This window comes from Lepidochelys kempii, chromosome 1 (assembly GCF_965140265.1).
Source record: "Lepidochelys kempii isolate rLepKem1 chromosome 1, rLepKem1.hap2, whole genome shotgun sequence".
NCBI classification, from domain to species: domain Eukaryota; kingdom Metazoa; phylum Chordata; order Testudines; family Cheloniidae; genus Lepidochelys; species Lepidochelys kempii.
In genome coordinates, this window is record NC_133256.1 from 15,463,610 (window position 1) to 15,483,873 (window position 20,264).

The 20,264-nt window shown below is 51.1% G+C and overlaps 1 protein-coding gene across 8 annotated transcripts in view; it reads right to left on the minus strand.

Annotated features, from left to right (window-relative positions):
* Nucleotides 1–16,783: 16,783 nt before the first annotated feature.
* The window catches only part of INTS4 (integrator complex subunit 4), a 60,122-nt gene continuing 56,641 nt past the window's right edge, over nucleotides 16,784–20,264 (minus strand). For 7 of the 8 annotated variants that reach the window (XM_073335411.1, XM_073335438.1, XM_073335428.1 and 4 more), the window contains 2 exons: nucleotides 19,748–19,937; nucleotides 16,784–17,020 (listed from right to left, as the gene is read on the minus strand). In XM_073335411.1, the coding sequence (XP_073191512.1) occupies nucleotides 17,008–17,020; nucleotides 19,748–19,937 (203 nt within the window). In that variant the 3' untranslated portion in view covers nucleotides 16,784–17,007. Of the gene's footprint in view, nucleotides 19,938–20,264 lie in introns of all 8 variants that reach the window. The other variant, XM_073335419.1, reaches the window with a different exon arrangement.

Genomic DNA, 20,264 nt, shown 5'->3' on the forward strand with positions numbered 1-20,264 from the left:
ACAATACATCCACTGCTTTCCCTTCATCCACAGAACCAGTAATCTCATCATAAAAGGCGATTAGATTAGTCAGGCATGACCTTCCCTTGGTGAATCCATGCTGGCTGTTCCTGATCACTTTCCTCTCATGCAAGTGCTTCAGGATTGATTCTTTGAGGACCTGCTCCATGATTTTTCCAGGGACTGAGGTGAGGCTGACTGGCCTGTAGTTCCCTGGATCCTCCTTCTTCCCTTTTTTAAAGATTGGCACTACATTAGCCTTTTTCCAGTCATCCGGGACTTCCCCCGTTCGCCACGAGTTTCCAAAGATAATAAAGGGAAGGATAAACACCTTTAAATCCCTCCTGGCCAGAGGAAAAACCCTTTCACCTGAAAAGGGTTAAGAAGCAAAGATAACCTCGCTGGCACCTGACCAAAATGACCAATGAGGAGATAAGATACTTTCAAAGCTGGAGGGGGGGGGAACAAAGGGTTCTCTCTGTCTGTGTGTTGCTTTTGCTGGGACCAGAGCAGGAATGCAGGTTAGAACTCCTGTAAAGGGTTAATAAGCAATCTAGTTAGATATGCGTTAGATTCTGTTTTGTTTAAATGGCTGATAAAATAAGTTGTGCTGAATGGAATGTATATTCTGGTTTCTGTGTCTTTTTGTAATTTAAGGTTTTGCCTAGAGGGATTCGTATGTTCTGAATCAGATTACCCTGTAAGGTATTTACCATCCTGATTTTACAGAGGTGATTCTTTTACTTTTTCTTCAATTAAAATTCTTCTTTTAAGAACCTGATTGCTTTTTCATTGTTCTTAAGATCCAAGGATTTGGGTCTGTGTTCACCTATGCAAATTGGTGAGGATTTTTATCAAGCCTTCCCCAGGAAAGGGGGTGTAGGGTTTGGGAGGATTTGCGGGGGAAAGATGTTTCCAAGCGGGCTCTTTCCCTGTTATATATTTGTTAGACGCTTGGTGGTGGCAGCAATAAAGTCCAGGGGCAAAAGGTAAAATAGTTTGTACCTTGGGGAAGTTTTAACCTAAGCTGGTAAAAATAAGCTTAGGGGGGTTTTCATTATGGTACAGATGTGGGGACCTGCGAGTTCAGAGTGGGGAAGGAACCTTGACATGGTGGCAGAGCGGTAGGATTAACTTGAAATCATTTCAAGATTTTTTTGAACCAGAAGCACAGATTTTTTTAAAAGGAAATATTATTTTTCCTTTGGGCTGCTGGAAAGCAGGTTTTAAGCTGAAAGCAGTTAGGGTTTTTTTTGTCTCTGCTTGGGGGCCAGAGCAGAGACAAAAGAGAATTGTCTTTTGTGAGCTGGAGTTTTCTCTACCTAAAGGCAGGGTAGTTAACCTCCTGCAGAGAAATTCACAAGTCTTCACAGACCTGAAGTTGTTTTTACCTAAGAGCAACTGGAGGAGTTTTCTGTCTGTTTGCCTGGAGACAAAAGTGTTAGTTTTGTTTTTTTTTAAAGGATTTTTCTCTAGGCGGACAATCACTATCAGAGAACATCGGTATCCGGTTACAACACAACCTATTTTTGTTTTGACAAGCCACGTTTTTTGTTTGTTTGTTTGTTTTAGTTCTAACTCTCGGGTGTAAAGTTAGTTAAAAACAGAGAGGCAAACATGACAGAAACCAAGGAAACAGCCAAAGAGGCTGTCCACAGGAGAGCTATGGAGGCAAAGGAAAAAGAAATGGAGGAAAAGGAAAAAGCCCAAGAGGCTGCCCACAGGAGAGCTATGGAGACAAAGGGAAAAGAATGGAAGCATGTTGAGGAGGAAAGGGAGGCTGCCCACAGGAGAGCTATGGAGGCAAGGGAAAAAGAAATGGAGTTAAAGGAAAAAGAGAGGAAGCATGCACTGGAGATGGAGAGGGCAAAGGCTGAGCAGAATCTACTGGATAACCCTAACAATCCTTCCCCAACAATCCACAAATGGGAGCGACTATGTCCACAGTATGATGAATCCAGTGATATTGCTGAATATTTTCTCACCTTTGAGAGACTGTGCACTCTCCATAAAATTCCTGAAGCTCACAAGATGACCACATTGGTCGCAAAATTAACTGGAAGAGCTCTGGACATATTCAATAAGATGCCTATTGATGAGGCTTCTGACTATAATTTCAAGGATTTGGTTTTAAAGCAATTTCAAATTACATCTGAAACATACAGAGTAAAATTTTGAACCCTTAAGAGAGGGCCTGGACTAAGTAATGTAGATTATCTAAACCAGATGAAGGATCTGTTAGATAAATGGGTCCAAGGAAGGGGTGTCACTAGCTTTGGCGGAATGTGTGATTTGATAGCTCAGGAGCAATTCCTGAATATGTCCAAGGAGGAAATAAAACAGTGTTTATGGGATAAGGAAGTGGACTCAGCAGAAAGTCTTGCTTCTTAAGCTGATCAATACGAGCAGTCCCAGACCGCCAGAGAGGCGGGGCAACCCGGAACAAAATGGGTGGAGGGAGGAGAGAGGAACAACCCTGGTCACAGTTGGAGCAGATAGCAGACGGGACACCCTCAGACCACGCCCTACTACCGGGGGCAGCCCAAGGCCCCAGCTACACACCAAGGAATACTCCAGACACCTTATCGTCCTGCCACACCGTTCTCCAGCAACCCACCTCGCCCCAGTGACCTGTCAGCTGGACGATGTTTTAAATGTAATGAGCCGGGGCATGTGAAGGCCAACTGCCCCAAGAACCCCAACAGATTACAGTTCATTGCACCGGAATCACACCAGAGGTCCTCAGGCCCAGATACCTCCCAGATACCCTCAGAGTGGAGGGAAACTGTGAGTGTGGGCGGGAAGAAGGTCACCGCGTGGAGGGACACTGGAGCACAAGTGTCTGCTATCCATGCTTCCTTAGAGGACCCCAATTTAATCGACCCAGAGATCCAAGTGACAATTCAACCCTTCAAGTCCAACTCTTTCAATTTGCCTGTTTGTTAGACGCTTGGTGGTGGCAGCAATAAAGTCCAGGGGCAAAAGGTAAAATAGTTTGTACCTGGGGGAAGTTTTAACCTAAGCTGGTAAAAATAAGCTTAGGGGGTTTTTCATGCAGGTCCCCACATCTGTACCCTAGAGTTCAGACAGTAAGTAATATAGGCTTCATTCCACAGGGACTGCTAGCTGTTACTTAAATCTGTATCTTATATGTATTACAATAGGGCACAGAGGACATCAGAAGGGTCCTACTGTTCTAAGTGCTATACAGTCATGTTGAAACAACTCTTCCTGATTCCTATTTTTTGGAAAGAATTCCTCTTCCTTTACCCTGTTGGCTTTTCTCCATTTTGTATTACAATTAAATGTAAATGACTTCATAGAGCAAATAAGAGGAAGAACTAGTGTTTGTAAAACACAAACTTCATTTTCATCTCTTTAATTACAATAATATCCTTCAACACTAGGGCTATGTTGAAGGATATTATTGTATTTATATTGATATTGTACTATAATTTAATTGATATTATTAACGTAGCCCTAGTGTTGAAGCCTTCAACATTAGGGCTATGTTGAGGCAGTAGCTCACTAAAATAGCAGGAGCTTCTTTCTGGGTGTATTTGGATTCATTGATGTGGCAGCCAGTATAATGAGTAGGTGATTATTCTCAGTATAAATGCTATAATATAATTCTGAATAGTTGGTGTGGTAAGCAATAAAAGAAAGCATTGACCCAGAGGCTTTAGCTCTCTGACAGAAGTCAATGGAACAAACTCTTCTCTCCAAAGACTCTACAAATTATGAAAAACTGTTAATGCAAGGCTGTACTTTAGTGCTTGGACCAGCATATGGCTCCTGCCCAAATCCAGCCATCATGACATGCAATCTCCTGAGCTGCCAAAGCTTCAGAAAGCCTCAAGTAGTAGTTACTTGGCAGAAGCCCCACCACCAAACAATCTGAGCTCCATCTGGTGATGCCCATAATGTGCAGAGAAGTGATGCAAATGAGCAACTCAATTCCTAGACTCCTTTTCTTTCAATCTTCCCATTCACATAGCACATGATATTTAATCCAGTTTCAGACAGGAGCCAGATTTGTAGAACTGAGGCTGGATGAGAGCCAGCCCTGTTTATTTAAGGGGGTTGCACATTACCGGTTCCTCAAACTGCTGCAGTGTGCTCCATTCCCATCATGGTATTTGGGGCAGTTAGCTCCTTTTACTTTTGCCTGATTGACTTCCATCAGATGCCTTCGCTGTACTGTACCTTTATGCTGCAGCCATCTTAAGTTTCTTCTCTGAGTAACTTCCATCCCTTTGAATCTGGTGATGAGGAAAGGGAGGTAGATTTCCTATACAGTTAGACTGCATCCCCTGCCATTGTGACCATGTCCCTGCATTAGCATAAGTCATGCATAAGTCATCCAGTCTAGTAGAGCTTTTCCAGCCCTAGCTTCTAGGATTCCAGTTGTGATGTGAGTCAGCGTGGGTGGCTGTTACCTTCAACCCCACAAAAAGTAATTCTGTGGAATGCTACAGTCACTCATGAGGCCAGACTTCTGCCTCAGTAGCTTCCGTAGCCTCAGAGGTAAGGTTAAGATTTTGCCACAGTTATTTTTAGGAAATGTCACGGACAGGTGGTGGGCAATAAACAAAAATTCACAGGAGCTCTGACCTGCCAGTGACTTTTACTAAAAATAACGGGGAAGAGGAGGCGGGAGGGGGTAAATGACACCTGGATCCCCATTGGAGGGACTGACAGCCACAGCCCTGGCTCCAGGCCCTGCCGAAGCCACTGGGGCAAGGGGACACAGCCCAGCTCCAGCCCCGGCTGAAGCCACAGGGAGCAGAGGGGCACACGGTTCCAGCCAAAGCCACGGGTGAGGGGGACACAGCTCCGGCTCCGGCCAAAGTCACTAACAGCTGAAGTCAAAGTCACAGGTCTCATAAAGCCACAGAATCTGTAACTTCCCTGCTCTCCCATACACATAGGCCAGCCAACACCTGGCTGAATTGTCATTGGATCAGGCCCCACTGGGTACGTCTATGCTGCAGCTGGGAGTGAGCCTCCCAGCCCCAGCAAACAGATTGGCACTAGCTCGGCTTGAGCTAACAGGATGCTAACAGTAGCAGTGTGGATGCTGAGCTGTAGGCTCTGAAACCCGTCCCATCCCCTGGCTGTCTGGCCTGAGCTGCCACCCAAGCCACGTCTACAGTACTATTTTCAGCACATTAGTGTGAGGGCAGCTAACACAAGTCTCTCTTCCCAGCCCAGGAGGGTTACTTGCAGCTGCAGTGAGGACATGTCCATTGTGTCAACTAACCAGCACACTACAAATGTAAGACCTGCCACGCTGGGTCAGGCCAATGGTTCAGCAGGCCCCCCCCCCGATCCTGTCTCAGACAGCGGCCAATACCAAAGCTTCAGGGGGAGCGTAGAGAACAGGGCGCTTTTGGAGCTTTTGTTGAAGCATTAATTAGGCCACACGTCCTTAAACATCCCACGTGGGCAGCTTTGTTAAATCGTGATGTCTGTCCAAAAGACAGGCTCTATTTCAGAAGCCAAACAGCTCCAATACCACATTACAGGTAGGAAGGCTCAGGGCAGGGCTCTCAACCACAAACGGCTTCTCCGCTCCCTCCCACCTCCCCTCTCCACCACAGCTAGCAAGAGAGTCTGCCTCCCAGCAGGCTGTGAACACCCACCCCAGAAAATTCTTCAGCACAGAGCTGCTTCTGGGCTCAGGGCCAGCAAGACTCCATCCCAGTTCCTACTGCCACGGAGCAGCTCAGCCCACACATTGCTTATCTTTGTGAGGCAAGGCGCAGGATCAGGCAGCAGGGAGAGGCAGGACACACACGCACGCATGCCCTATCAGGACCAGTACTGCATTATCCCTTCTCTGCACCACTGTTCCCTGTGAAGGCTCCTCTTACCCAAGGGAAAAAGGAGTGTTTTGAGAATAGTTCAGGGCTAGCCAAGCACCTAGGGTTTAGTCTCTCGCTACTTTTGAGTTTATTTTCAGGCAAAATGAAAAAGAACATTTGTTAGCTGCCAGCCTCATAGAGCCCCCAGATCCATCTGCCACAGCCACAGGAGTGAGTATTTTCTTCACTATTGACTTGAATTCGTCATGGTTTGAGAGCAAGGCTTGGGAAGCAGTTACACCAAGACATCCTGGCTCTAGATAAACCCATGGTTGCCAGGGAAGTTCTAAGAGTTGTTGAAGATGTTTTAAGGGCTTCTAAAATCTTCCTCCCAACAGATTGCTGTGTTTTACAAGGAATGCCATTGGTGCGTCAAACCTGGGAAGGAACAGACGGGACTACCAGGAATTCTGTAGAATCTCACAGCTGGTCAGTTCATCTATTTCCTTTTGTCAGCTGCTTCACACTCCTCCCTAATGACCTCTAGGAAGGGGGATAGCCTGTTGGTTTAGTTTTCAAGAGGAGGTTATCTGCCCTTGGCTTTAGGCCGCTCAGCCTCTCTCTGGCTGGCTTTCCTTGGTGGCCACTACTTTCATCTACACTGCTTCAAACAAATCCAGTGTGACAGGGTCAGGCCAGATGGCTACAGGAGAGTGTTCCTATTGGGATCCGGGAAGTGGGCGGACAAAGCCTGAGCTGCCACCCAAGCCACATCTACAATGCTATTTTCAGCACATTAGTGTGAGCGCAGCTAACACAAGTCTCTCTACCCAGCCCAGGAGGTCTCTCTACCCACCGCTAAAGGATCCCCCCAGCCTAAGAGGGGGATCCACAGGACCAGAACACCAAATGAGTACAGGGGACAACTAATGAAATAACAGGGACCGAAGTGTGGTCAAAGGGTGAAACAAAGGGAACCAGACAGGGACACCGAGCAGAGAACCCCGGACAGTGCCCACTGCTCCTCAAAGGCGTCAAGGGAGTCGGTGGACGCCGCCCAGAGGAACTCTGCCCAGATACGTGAATGGACGGAGGATTGGAAATAGGCCCCACAGTCACAGGAGACTCCATCAGCCAACCTCCTCACACTGGTTTTATAGATGGCCACTTTAGCTAGGGCCAGGAGGAGGTTGGCCAGGAGGTCCCGCGACTTTGTGGGGCCACAGATAGGGAGTGCATAAATAAGAAGGTGAGGGGAAAAGTGCAACCAAAACCTTAAAAAAATGTCTAAGAGGAGCCGGAATAGGGGCTGCAGCCTGGCATACTCTAAGTAAATGTGTGCCAGGGTTTCCCTCACACCACAAAAGGGGCAGGTATCCGGGATAGGGGTGAACCATGCCAAGTACACCCCTATGCTCACGGCCCCGTGGAGGAGCCACCAACTTATATCCCCGGCGGGCCTCGGGACCAGGGTAGAGTATAGGCTGGCCCACCGGGGCTCCTCACCCTCTAGAGGTGTCAGGAGGTCCCACCACTTTGTGTCAGTGTGGGATGCGAGGGTGAGGACGTGAAGGGTGTGGAGCACGAGCGTGTATAGATGCTTCCTTGGCGCGGTCTGGAAGCAGACTGGCCGCAGATTGTGCAGCTGGCTCACAGTGATGCGGCAGTGAGCCAGGGGTGCGCCCTCGTGCAGGACCCGGTCGAGATAAACCCGAGCAGCGGGCGACAAAGCGACCCTCACCTCCTGAAGTACGCGCCAGGGAGTACGAGGCTTAGAGAGCCCCATGCGCTGAGCGAGCATCAGGGGATCCAGCCAGTCTCCCCGGTCGTAATCCAGGTCTCCGACCCTGGTGACTTCTGCCAGGACCAACCTCTGGTGCACTGAGGGGGACTCCGCCCACGGAGCTGGGGATTGTGTAGCAGGGGCTCTGCGAGATCTGCCCCCTCGGTGGCTGCCACAGACCTGGTCACCGAGAACAGTTTCCAGGTCCAGTGGAGGTCTTGGTAGAAGACCGGCAGCCCGGAGAGGTCTCAAGGAAGACCTCTCGGATCAAGACAAAAGGAGCTGCCAGTCGTATCGGAGCCCTCAGAAGCGGCGCAGGAAGGCATGCGCCAGTATGCTCCATGCTGGGCTACCTGCACCATAAAGGAGCCTCTGCAGGGCCTGGAGGCGGAAGACATGGACCTGAGTGTGCAGACACTTCAAGCCCTGCCCTCCCTCCTACAAGGGTAGATGGAGAACCCCTACAGGGACCCAGTGCAGTCCTGACCAAAAGAACTCCAAAATCGATGTCTGAAGGGTGACCAGGAAACCCAGGGCTGGGACCAGGGTGTGAGCCGGTACCAGAGCATGGACAAGATTAGTTGATTAAGCACCAGCGCTCTCCCTCGAAGGGAGAGGCACCGGAGTATCCTGTACATTTCCAGAGCCGCTCTATCACCCTGCCCTCTAAATCGTGCCAGTTCTCCGGTGGAGAGGGATGAGTGGCAGAGAGGTAAATGGCGAGATAGAGCAGTGGACCCGCACTCCACCGTGTGGCCTGAAGCATGGGTGGGAGGGAGCTCGCCTGCCAGCCGTCCCCGACCACCAGGCCAGAGCTCTTGACCCAGTTGACCCAGGCCTGGCAAGCCTCCACCCGCGCCAAGTCGCCTGGGTCCTGGACCACGAGGAGCACGTCATCAGGGTACGCCGACAGGACCAGCTGCAGCTCCGGCTCCCGCAGCACCAACCCTGTCAACCTCCTTCAGAGGAGACCGAGGAAGGGCTCGATCGCCAGAGCGTACAGCTGGTCCGAGACGGGGCACCCCTGCCGTACTCCTCACCCGAAGCTGACCGGTTCGGTCAAGGTCCAGTTGAGCCTGACCAGACACTCTGCAGAGGTGTACAGTGCCCGGAGAAAACCCACAAACTGGGATCCGAAGCCAAATGCCTGCAGAGTGTTCAGGAGATACCCGTGATCCACCCTGTCGAACGCCTTTTCCTGATCCAAGGACAGGAGCGTGAACGACAGACCATCCCTACACCCGAGTTCCAGAAGGTCCCGGACCAGATACAGATTGTCAAAAATACTGCGGCCCAGGATGGTGTAGGTCTGGTCTGGGTGGACCACGTCCACCAGCACGGACCCTAGCCGCAGCGAGATTGCTTTTGCCACGATTTTGTAGTCTGTGCTGAGGAGCGAGACGGGACGTCAATTTCGTAAATCATGGAGGTCCCCCTTCTTCGGCAATAAGGCGAGCACCGCTCACCTGCACGAAAGAGGGAGGACCCTGCTCTGCAGAGACTCAGCCCAGACAGTGACTAGATCTGGGCCGACGACGTCCCGGAACACGTGGTAGAACTCCACGGTCAGCCCGTCCAGATTTATTGGTGGGCATGCAACGGAGGGCTTCCGAGAACTCGGCCAGAGTGAGAGGCAGCTCTAGCCAGTCTCGGTCGCCTGCACTGACCGTAGAGAGCTCCTCCCAGAGTACTCTGCAAGTGTTAGGATCAGTCAGATCCGGGGAGAAAAGGCTTGCGTAGAAGGCTCTCACCCTCCTGCACATCTCCACCGGATCCATGAGGGGGGTGCCGTCTTCTGCCAGAAGGCAGGTGACGTGTTTCTTGGCCCCCCTCCTTTTCTCCAGGGCGTAGAAGAAGGGGGAGCCGTGATCCATCTCCCGAAGGAGGTGGATGCGGGATCGAACAAAGGCACCCCGAGCCCAATGGTCCTTGAGGGCCCGGAGCTCCTCCCACTTCTCCCGGCACGCTCCGCAGAGGGGCGGATCCTCAGGGCTGGCGGCCAGACGCCTCTCCAGCTCTAAGACCTCCTGTTCCAACTGCTCTATCGCCGCATCCCTCCGTCGGCTGGCGCCCCGGGTGTAGTCACGGCAGAAGAGCCGGGCGTGCACCTTCTCCAGGTCCCACCACCGCTCAGCCAAGGGAAAGGCACGCTGCTGCCCTCGCCAGGCCAGCCAGCACTCCCGGAAGGATGCCACAAAGCCCACATCCTCTAACAAGATGTTGTTGAAATGCTAATAGGCCAGCCCCGGCCTCTCCGTGCAGAGGGAGGCTGTCATGGTGGCTAAATGATGGTCAGAAAATGGGACCGGCCGGATGCTGGAGGAGTGGGCTCATGAAAGGAGGAAGTGTGATAAATAAATGTGGTCCAACCAGGAGTGGCGCGACCGATGGGCCTCCACCCGGACAAAGGTGAAGGTGGAAATGTCATCCAGGTGGTGGTTGCGCCAGACGTTCACCAATGTTCGACTATCTCCTGGAGGACGTCCGCGGCAGCCGGGCACTGCTCCGTCGCCGAACGGTCCCGCTCCTCGAGGGTGGTGTTGAAGTCCCCACCCAGGACCAGGCACTCTTGAGGATTGAAGGTGCCGAGGAAGGCAGATGCCTGCTGATAGAATCTCAGCCGCTCCGGGCCCGATGTCGGGGCATAGACGTTAACGAGGTTGACCATGAGCCCCTCCATACGACCCGGAGGTGCAGCAGGCAGCCCGGCACAGCCTCAGCAACCCCCAGCACCTTGGGCCGTAGGTCAGGGGAGAACAAGGTCACCACTCCAGCTGTACGAACTATGAGATGGCTAAAGTAGACCCTGTCCCCCCATTCCAGCCGCCAGCTGTCTTCGGCGGCCGGATCCGTATGGGTCTCCTGCAGGAAGACCACAGAGTACCCCCCTCCCCCGAAGGAAGGAGAGCACCTGGGACCTGCGAAGACCCATCCTACAGCCCTGGGTGTTCAATGTTGCGATGATGAGTGGTGCCATGAGGAGGGCTGGGGGGGATCCTCGCTGGCAGGGACACTCGTGGCCCCCATTGGGCCACACAGCAAACCATGACCTACCCTGTAGGTGAGTAACGAGTCTTGACTGTGTTTGTGGGGACAGGGGGTGTGGCGTGGAGCTGCCCCCCGATCCATCTGTGTCCGCTCCCAATCCCCACCACTACCACCACCGTTGCCCCCTCCATCACCCCCACCGGCCATATACCATCTGCCTCTGCTCCTGCCTCTGGACTCGGCTGCTTGCTTGGCTTGCCACGCCCTATTTCCACCATTTGGGCCAGAAGCAGCAGCCAGCCTAAACTGACTTTGTGCAAGGACACGTGGGTGTACATGCCCCCGCCCCTGGACTGCCCACCTCACAGCTTTGCCCCTTGCTACCTTCCCCATTTGCCCCAGCCCCCCTTACTAGCTTCAGTTTGTTCGCCTGCTCCGGCCATTTCCCTCTGCAGCCTTTGTTTGTTTGCCCCACCCCAACCGCTGAAGCTAGCCCCTTGGTTTCCCTGCCCTAACTCCAGCCCGCTTAGCCCCTCGCTCCGTGCGCCCATGCCCCCTCCCATGCGCTTGTGCCACTCCCCCTTTTAGTTTAAACCCTCTTCACTGCACCCCCAATGCTGTTGTATCCCCCCCTCCCCTAGTGCAGCTAGAGGAGCCAGAATCCCACCCAGTGTTGGTCATTGACCCCTAACCCCGGATTGCCCCCCCCCGTCCAGCCCACCCCCTTTAGCACCCTCCTCCCCTGCATGCAGCCTAGCAGGGAGGAGTGGTCGACCTGCTCCCTCTTTTTCCCCTTCTCCTTCTGGTGTCTCCCCTTCCCTCCCTGCTCATGATGGCGGGGACCGAGACAGGTGGGGCCCCTCCAGAAAACCCCACCGCCCCTCCCCCACCTGCCGCCCCATTGCTCCCTCTCCTCCCCCCCCCGAGCCTTTACCTCCGCTGCTGCAGCCGAACCACCTGCTGGGGCGTGGGCACCGGAACGACCTCCGTTGCTGCCACGTCCCTTGCCCCCTCCGCCTCTGGAGAAGCCCCCCAAGCCAGCGGGGAGGGCCCCGCAAAAAAGACCAAGCCCTCCATGGCAGGGGCTGCCCCCCCTGCCGTTGCCCCACCACCGTCTGCGGCGTCCCTCCCTGCTGTTCCCTCCACCAGCTCTATGGGTGCCCCGGCCCCCAGGGTGTATGCCCAGGTGGCGACAGCCTCCCCGCCTGCCACTACTTCATCTCTCCCACCTGCCTCCTCCGCTACCATCTATAGCGGCCGGGGCCCCTTCCCGACCTTGACCAGGAAGCACGGCGTCCGTTGCCTCCTGGTGCCCGCTGCCTCCTGGTGCCCGCCTCACCCCTCGGGGAGACCTGCGGGCGGGCCTTGGCGAGGGTGGTGGGGCCCACAGCCATTGTGGCGGCCTCCAAAATGTACGGAAAGGTCGTCGTCTTAGCATCGTAGGCCGCCGCCCAGGACGCGGTGGAGAAGGGCCTGGCGGTGGGGGGCGTGTTCGTCCCCCTAGAGGACCTGGGCGTCTGGTTAGTCCTGAGCTCTGTCCCTCCTTTTCTTCCCAATGTCGCCTTATTACCCGCTCTCTCCACCCTGGGGAAACCCATCTCTGTTGTCAGCCCTCTCCCGTTGGGCTGCAAAGACCCCGCCCGCCGTCACATCCTCTCGTTCCGCTGGCAGGTGCAGCTTCAACTGCCGCCGGCGGCGCGTGGCGGAGAGGCGCTCGAGGGGTCGTTCCTGGTCCCCTGCCAGGGGGCCCATTGCCGGGCGCACTACTCTACAGGGCACCTCCCCCACTATGCCCAGATGAGCGGGAGAGCCCCGCCTCCGCTGCGTGCAATCTGGCGGGGCCTGTGGAGGAGGGTGTGGCGGGGTATTGCTGGGCATAGGAGAGGGCCCACCCCAGGGGGAATCTTCCCTTCCCCTTGCTGCCCCACCGTTACCCCCTCCCGAGTCCCTGAGCCATTGCCTTTGCCCCCTGGCACGACCTCTGCGAGCCAGCCCCCAGATGATGCCATGGAGGGCTGGGCCCGAGTACAGCGGAAGTGGGGCAAGCGGAAGGCTCGAGCTCCGCTCCTCCCATCTGATGCGGAGGCCTCCCGGAAAACCAGAAAGGGAAACATTGATGCCGAGCCTTCTGCCTTGCCCACAGGTGCGATCCACCCACCGGTGCCGGCTGGGGAAGACGTGGCAGCACCTCCTGCCGCGGTATCATCTGAAGCCCCTGTGAGCCCCGAGGTGACCGTCGCGTTGGGTGCTGGCGGAAAGTGATCTCCCCTCCATTTACGAGGAAATCGAGGCCCTGGGTCTGACCCTGGTCACCCAGGGGGAGGACGACCCTTTGCCAGCGGGCCTCGGTCTGGGCGACCTCACTCCAGCCCCACTTTCCTCATGCTCCCTCCCCCTAACCGTTGCTTCCGCTCCCACCTCCGAGGAGCCCCTGCCCCGCAGAAGGCACCCTGCTGATGGCTGCCAAGCCTGTTGAGGCGACGGCCAGTGCCACGCGGCCAGGATCCAAGCCACAGGGGCACGCCTCGTTGGTGTGGAGCAATCGATCTCCTTTCCGGGTGGGGGCCCTACAGAAGACAGTCCACCTCCTGAGGCCGTGGCTGCCAAACCCACCATAGATCCTGCACCCGGCGTTGCTGAGAGGCTCAAGAGTTTGGGGGGTGGGGAGGGGGCTGACTGGGAGGTGCTACCACCCAGCTGCTTGGCTTCTGGAGCCCAGACTCTCACCTCTGCCCCTGCCCTTGTCCCTAACCCCGGCCCTACCACGCTGTCGCCCCTGTCCCTATCCCCTATACCTCCTGCGATGTTATTGCCACTCCTGGGGCTGTCTCCTTCCCTTTTCCAGCAAATGACCCCCAGGGAGCAGCCTTTGTGTTTCTCTGTCCAGACCCACTAGGGGCTGCTATCTTCCCTCCGCCGCCCCCTATTACCCCAGGGTTCGAGGTGGGCCGGGTGGCGCCAGCCCATCGGGCACCCCATCGGGGGTCCGCACCTTGCCTTCCCATCTCGGGGGGCCCCGGGGCTGTGTCAGGGGCCCTGTCAGGGGATGACCAGGAGACAGTAATCCCACCCCCCACCACAAGAGCACAGTTCGAAAGTCACTCAGTTCAAAAGGCCCCTTCCACAGTGGTCTGCAGAGTCTCGAGGTGCTCCCCCAGTGGTAGATAGTCCTCCTCTTCTCCTCCTTGGGGCTTCAGCAGCTCCAGGCAGCAGACTCCACAGCAGGAACTCCAGCTGGTGGTCCGGGCAGGCAGAAAGGACCCCTCTCAGGTGGTGGTGGTGTCCACAACAGTAACGGCTTGGGCTGGGGTGCCTCACTTCCCTCCTCCAGGGAGCGGACCAGCAGGCTCCCCCCTCAAGGGGCTGCAGTTGGAGCAGTAGCAGCCCCGAGGGTGGGGGGTCCAGCAGCTGGCCAGCACCCAGGTAACGGAGAAGGGGAGGGGGGTGTCTGGCCCAGCCAGGGGAGCAGCTGGAGCAGTAACAGCAGGGAGAGCCCAGGGCCTAGCAGCAGCGCCAGCAGGAGCAGCAGCCCTCTCCCTCCAGGCCAAAGGGTTATAGGAGAGTGAAAGAAGGCAGATATATTAGGCCCAGATTAAGCAGGTCCATTTTCCCAGGGTAAGGTAACAGGGGCAGTTCCAGAACAAGAAGGAACTTGCTGGAACAAATGCAGGCAGGCAGGCTAATTGGGACACCTGGAACCAATTAAGAAGCTGCTAGAATCAATTAGGGCAGGCTGGCTAATCAGGGCACCTGAGTTTAAAAAGGACCTCACTTCAGTTTGTGGTGTGCGTGCGAGGAGCTGGGAGCAAGAGGCACTAGGAGCTGAGAGTGAGAAGGCGTACTGCTGGAGGACTGAGGGAGTAGAAGCATTATTAGACACCAGCAGGAAGATCCTGTGATGAGGATAAAGAAGGTGTTGGGAGGAGGCCATGGGGAAGTAGCCCAGGGAGTTGTAGCTGTCATGGAGCTGTTCCAGGAGGCACTCTAGACAGTGCAGTCCACAGGGCCCTGGGCTGGAACCCGGAGCAGAGAGCGGGCCTGGGTTCCCCCCAAATCTTGATCAGACACAGGAGGAGTTGACCTGGACTGTGGGTTCCACCAGAGGGGAAGATCTCTGGGCTGTTCCCTCTCGCACAGGGTGGATCAGCAGAAACTGTGGGAATTGTTGTTCTTCCTTTTTCCAATGCTGGCCAGTGATGAGATTAGCTGAGTGAACGGCAGGTCTGAGCCACTAGCAAAAGTGGCCAAACTGAGGTCTGCCATGAATCTCTGAGGCAAGCAAATCCGCTAATAAGCACAGGACCCACCAAGGCAGAGGAGGAACTTTGTCACCCCAGGAAAACCTTCTCCTGCTTGTCTAGCTCAGTGTTACTGTGATCTGAGACAAGTGCCCCTCCTTCCAGGAAGGAGCTAGAGCTCACTGAAAAGGAGGATCAGAGCTGCACACACGTGCATGGCCTTTTTGGTTCTCTTTTCCCTCTTATGGGAAGGCTGCTCATCCCCAGAAGAGATCCATCTCTTTTCTTAGCCTGCACCAGGGTAGGGGTCCCTAAACTGAAAGGTCCACAAATAAGGTCGGAGAGCTGACATGACTCCAGAAGTGGTATGGCCAAGTCCCAATGCTTCATGGAAAAGTCTGAATTGTCTCCAGCATATCCCAGGATGAGAGCCTAAATGTCTCAGAGCTGAGGAGAAAAAGGATCCAGAAAAAATTTACCCTGAATAGTATCAAATACAAAAAAAGACATGGAGCCAATATCCTAAAAGAAATAGTTTGATATGTTAAGTAAGTTAGCAGGAGTTAACCCATAAAATGAACACCCATAAAATGAAAGACATAGTAGGAGGACCTGGACAGCTCAGAAATCTGTGCAGAAAAGTGTAAGATAACATCTGGGTGAAAATAATCCTCAGAACAGGTTAACTAAGAGGGAAAAGCCTAGAAAAGCAACAGCACCAAAAGAAAACGAGGTCTGATAGCAAACTATAAAGTGAGTGTGCAGTGCAAACAAGGCAGTAGGAGAGTCAAAAGTAAAATCACAGGCATGCTACAGTCCCTCCCGCTCTATGATAGGCGATACTCAGTTCTATCAGCCTGATGCTAGGAAAGACGTAGATGCTCTTTTCTAAATTCCAATGTAACAAAAGTGTTTGGAGCCACAGCAATTGAGTTGGGTTTTTAAAGGGTGACCTGTGTATAACCAGCCCTAGCTGAGCCAAACAATGACAGAAGGAGATTAGTTGCCATCTGTTTGAATGGCAGAAGACACACAAGAGAGAGAATTCCTTTGGATTTTGCAATGAGGTGGAACTAGGAGTAATGAAATGAAAGAAAAATAGAAGATGAGCACCAGGAAGACTTTAAGGACTAAAAGGAATAATCTCACAAGGACAGGGGAAGCCCCATTGGTCGAATCATTCAGAACTGGAGAACATACAGTGGGAAGCAAGGAAACAAAACTATTGGATCTTAATTCTCCTTCTGAAGTTTTATGATTTTACAGATCCGTAGTTTTGCCAATGTCTTTCAGGGCCAGATTTTCAAAGATATTTAGGTGCTTAAAGAGACATTCGGTGCGTTTTGTATATCCCACTAGGCATCTATCTGCATTACTAAGTGCTTAAATACCTTTGAAAATCTGACCCTTGTTCCTTACCAAGATGGGCAAGGGAGGGAAGGAAAGGACACTTTGGTCTCATATTTTACATACCATGTAGCAGACTGTTAACATTAGCCCAACGTAAGAATAAGGGATTCTCCATCATGTCATTACCTTCCTTGAGTTAATCAGAACATTTTCATTACAATGCTTAGCGATAAGGATGCCCAGCTCTCCATTTACAATATGACATTTCCAGAAGAGAGAACCTGATTAATCAATGGTCCTAAACCAGTTGGCTATCCATAGCTCAGAACTTCTTAGCCCCAGAACAACAAAAGTAACGTTTTTTTCCCCCTTTCTAAATACAGTACTCCTGCAAGGCATCTCACTAACAATGGAACACGATGGTTTATATGAAAGAGGCAGTAGCTGTCAAAAGCTTCCTTCTATTGCCCAACAACAGGTTTCACCCTTACATGGCAGGACAGCTTTTAAGGTTGATCGGGTAGTTCACTCTCCATGGCTCATTCAGTCCTTGGATTCTCAGCTCTGACTGCCAGAGAGGGTATCAATTGTGGTGGCTTTTATAATATGGACATAAATTGAATCCAAATTTTTTATTGGGATGACAAACTATACAAATATTGCCGAAGTGTAAAACAAGTGTAAGAACATCCGTAAGGAGGTAGCTCAATACATCAAGAATTTGCCCAGGATACAGCTTCATAATAAGAGATGTACATCAAACCCTGTCCGCTGGGAACTGAACTTAGGCCGCCATACAGCAGTTAGCTGGTAACTCTGTTGCTACAGACGCAGGCTGTTTTCAAACCAGGGCCCTAAAGGTGAAATATAAAAACAATTTGTAAGAGCAATAATGTTATGAAGTGAGGTTTAATTCAGGAATACCTAATACAGCTGAGTGGTTACAGGCATTTGGCTTCGTGCCTCAACTCCTGAAGCATGCCAATATCTTAGTCTAAACAAGTAGTGACCTCTCATCATTAGCACAAACCCCTACAACAATACATGTTAACTATTATAATAAATAGAAACTGGCTAGGTTGGGGTTTTCAGTTTTATTGTAGAAAAGCACGCTTAAAGGGTATTTTATGCAAAATTATTTATGTTAATTTGTATGCAAGTGAAAAAGCATCTCTTAACAATTCAGTTTACTTGCTACAAATGCACATTTTTACAAATAATTGATGAACACAGGCAACATTTGGCTATTGGGCTAAGTGCTTCCAGTAACTCCTATCCGACACAGCTGGAAATCACAGAAGGCACAGCCCTGTGTTACAGAGCGGTGCAGAGACACCTTCCCAACAGAAGCATCTCTCAGGCAGGTATAGCACCTCCCAGAGCATGGGGCAGTGGACACGAGCCAAGAACAATCCTCCTGCTCCTTGACTGAAGGGTTGCAAAGGGTTGCAAACTGTGCCTGTCCCTTAGGTAAATCTCCTTATGCCTTTGATTCCACCACTTGCGTACCTGCTCAAAGGATAGGCACAACGTAGCTCAATAGCACTTAACTGACTATGACCAGCTACTAAAGCAGATCTTAGAGTTCCTTTGTTGGATCATATTAAAGAAGTTCTGTATTAAAATCACAAATGAGTTTGATTCCCCATAGTTTAAATTCCAGGGTATTACTAATCAAGAGGTCTCTTGGTTTTTGGTACTGTTTCTCTACCTCTATGTGTGAAACTTGCAAGCTCCTAATTGTGTTAGTACATTCTAAGACAAAATCTGTTCTCAAAGCAATTCTTTGAAACAACAACTACTCACACAGAGAGAGACTCAAAGCAATATTCTGTAACAGAAACAGCACCCAGAGACTCCCCGTCCTTTTGTTGTATTCATCTTGCTTTGTTAACAATTGTGATTAAAATAGAGAGAGAGGATGTATGTGGATGGATGCTTGGTGTGGATAATAACTGAATGATCAGGGAGGCACCAGCCTAAGAATCCAGTGTCCATCGGCTGAAGAAGGCGTCAAGTGGAAATAACCAGAGGACCCCCGGAGGGCAGACTGGAATCCACCCAGCAGCCTCAAGAATGGGAGAACCAAAGAACAAGATAACATCTGGCAGCACGGCACCATCAGGAATGTGCCATCTGCTGATTGATTCAGCAACAGCATGATGAAGCAATGCCCATAGACTGGCATAGAAAGAAATTCTTATAAAAATGGACTCTAGAAAGTGAGAACTTTGGGGTCTGATTCTGCAAACCAACTTCCAGGAGCATCAGACAAGGCCCTGCTCCCTCCTCATGTCCAGGCCCCCTGGCCAGGGGCTTGGCATGAGCAACTCTAAGGCTGGTAACTATGATAACAACCTTGCAGAGTGTGTATGTGTGTGTGAGAATAATTATGAAATTGAATGGAATGTTATAGCTATAACTAACTGCTTACTATGATTCTTTCTGTACTTACAATAAATGTGGCATTTTGCCTTTTCCCCTTTAATAAGATCCTGCTGGTTATTATTTTATTCGTATAACACCTTTGACTATCAACACTGATGCAGAGTTGCACAAACTAAAAGGCTAGTTATCTAACCATAGCAAAATAAGCTCAGCACAAGATTCCAGCAACAGTCTGCATTATACTGGAACAAAACAGCTATTAACTCTGAAGCCTGGGCCACTGGCACACATTCTTCATACGGAGAGACGCAAAAAGTTGAGAAGAAGAGTTTAAGTTCACTGGGTAAATATATATTGCCTCCCTGTCATTTTAGGGAAAGGAAAGTAAGTCACTGATTTTACACAGCTGTTGCATTGCTAAGTTAGGTAACCAACCTAAGTATGCAAAATAAAGTCTCATTGTTGGTGACAGATTTTTTGTTTTAAAAACAGACAACACCCCAAACGTGGCATGGATTAATATTCCATGCAATGCCACTAACTTCAATACGGTGCACAATGTTTAAGCCAGCCCAGGTTATATAACTAAGTACCTCCTGCACCAGGATGACAGCTCTTTAGAGAAGGATTTTTACTGGACATACAAGGACCAATGCACAAATACACATTCTAGACATTCCTAAAACTCTGCCTGATTTATCATTGTCATAAGACTGTAATACGCATCTACATCTTTACTATAGATTTGCATAATAAATATTGCCAGCTGTATCTACCACTCACTCAGGAAAAATCTCCCATGGAAGCCACTGGGTGTTTTGCCTAGGTAGGAACTAAGGACTGCAAAATTTGGCCCAGTGAGAATATTAATGGAGGGAATGCCAATCTTAATTAGGAATTGTCTTGTTTTTGTTGCTTTGATTTAGAAATGTCTGTGTATTGAATGTAACCATTTGTGTATTCAATGTAACCATTCACAACCATCTGCAAAATCTGGTACATTTTATAAAAATCAACCAGCTTTTTGATAGGGGCTGCCATTCGTTATTTTGTCTTCTTCTGATGTACCCTTTTTTTTTTATTTATTTAAAAGGTAACACTGTTTTGGTCTGATTCACTATCTTGAACATAGCAATTTGTTTACATATAACCCAACAATCCCGCAAATAAAGTCTATTAGTGATTGACTTCACCGTCTGGCAGGTTTGGGCATTATATACACTTTGACAGGTTTGCTGAATGCTATGGTTCCCTCAATGCCACATTCAGACGGTGGAAGAGCCTCCATGCTGTCAATCCAGGTGGATTTTGAGAGTCTAGTGGACGCCTTGCTCCTACTGGAGTTGTATGCCAGTAGTAACCTCACTTCAATCTGACATGGCTCTGAAAAGAAAAAAACAAACTAACTCATGTAATACACAGTCAGCAGATTACTGGACAACAAAATACCAAACAGAAAGTGAATTTTCATATGATTGATCTTGTATTGGTGTCAGACATTGGACACATCCAACCTCTGTGCTGGTGGTCTAGACACTACAGCCCCATATTGCCAGTTGCTGAAGCACTTTGCAAATGAAAAGCCAAGTAATAGTGAACATTAATATCAAACTCGCAGATCTCATCAGGGATAAATGCCTTTTTATATGGCATAGAGTAGCAGTTCTCAACCAGGATTCTGGGGGCCGCGAGCAGGTTTCAGGGGGTCCA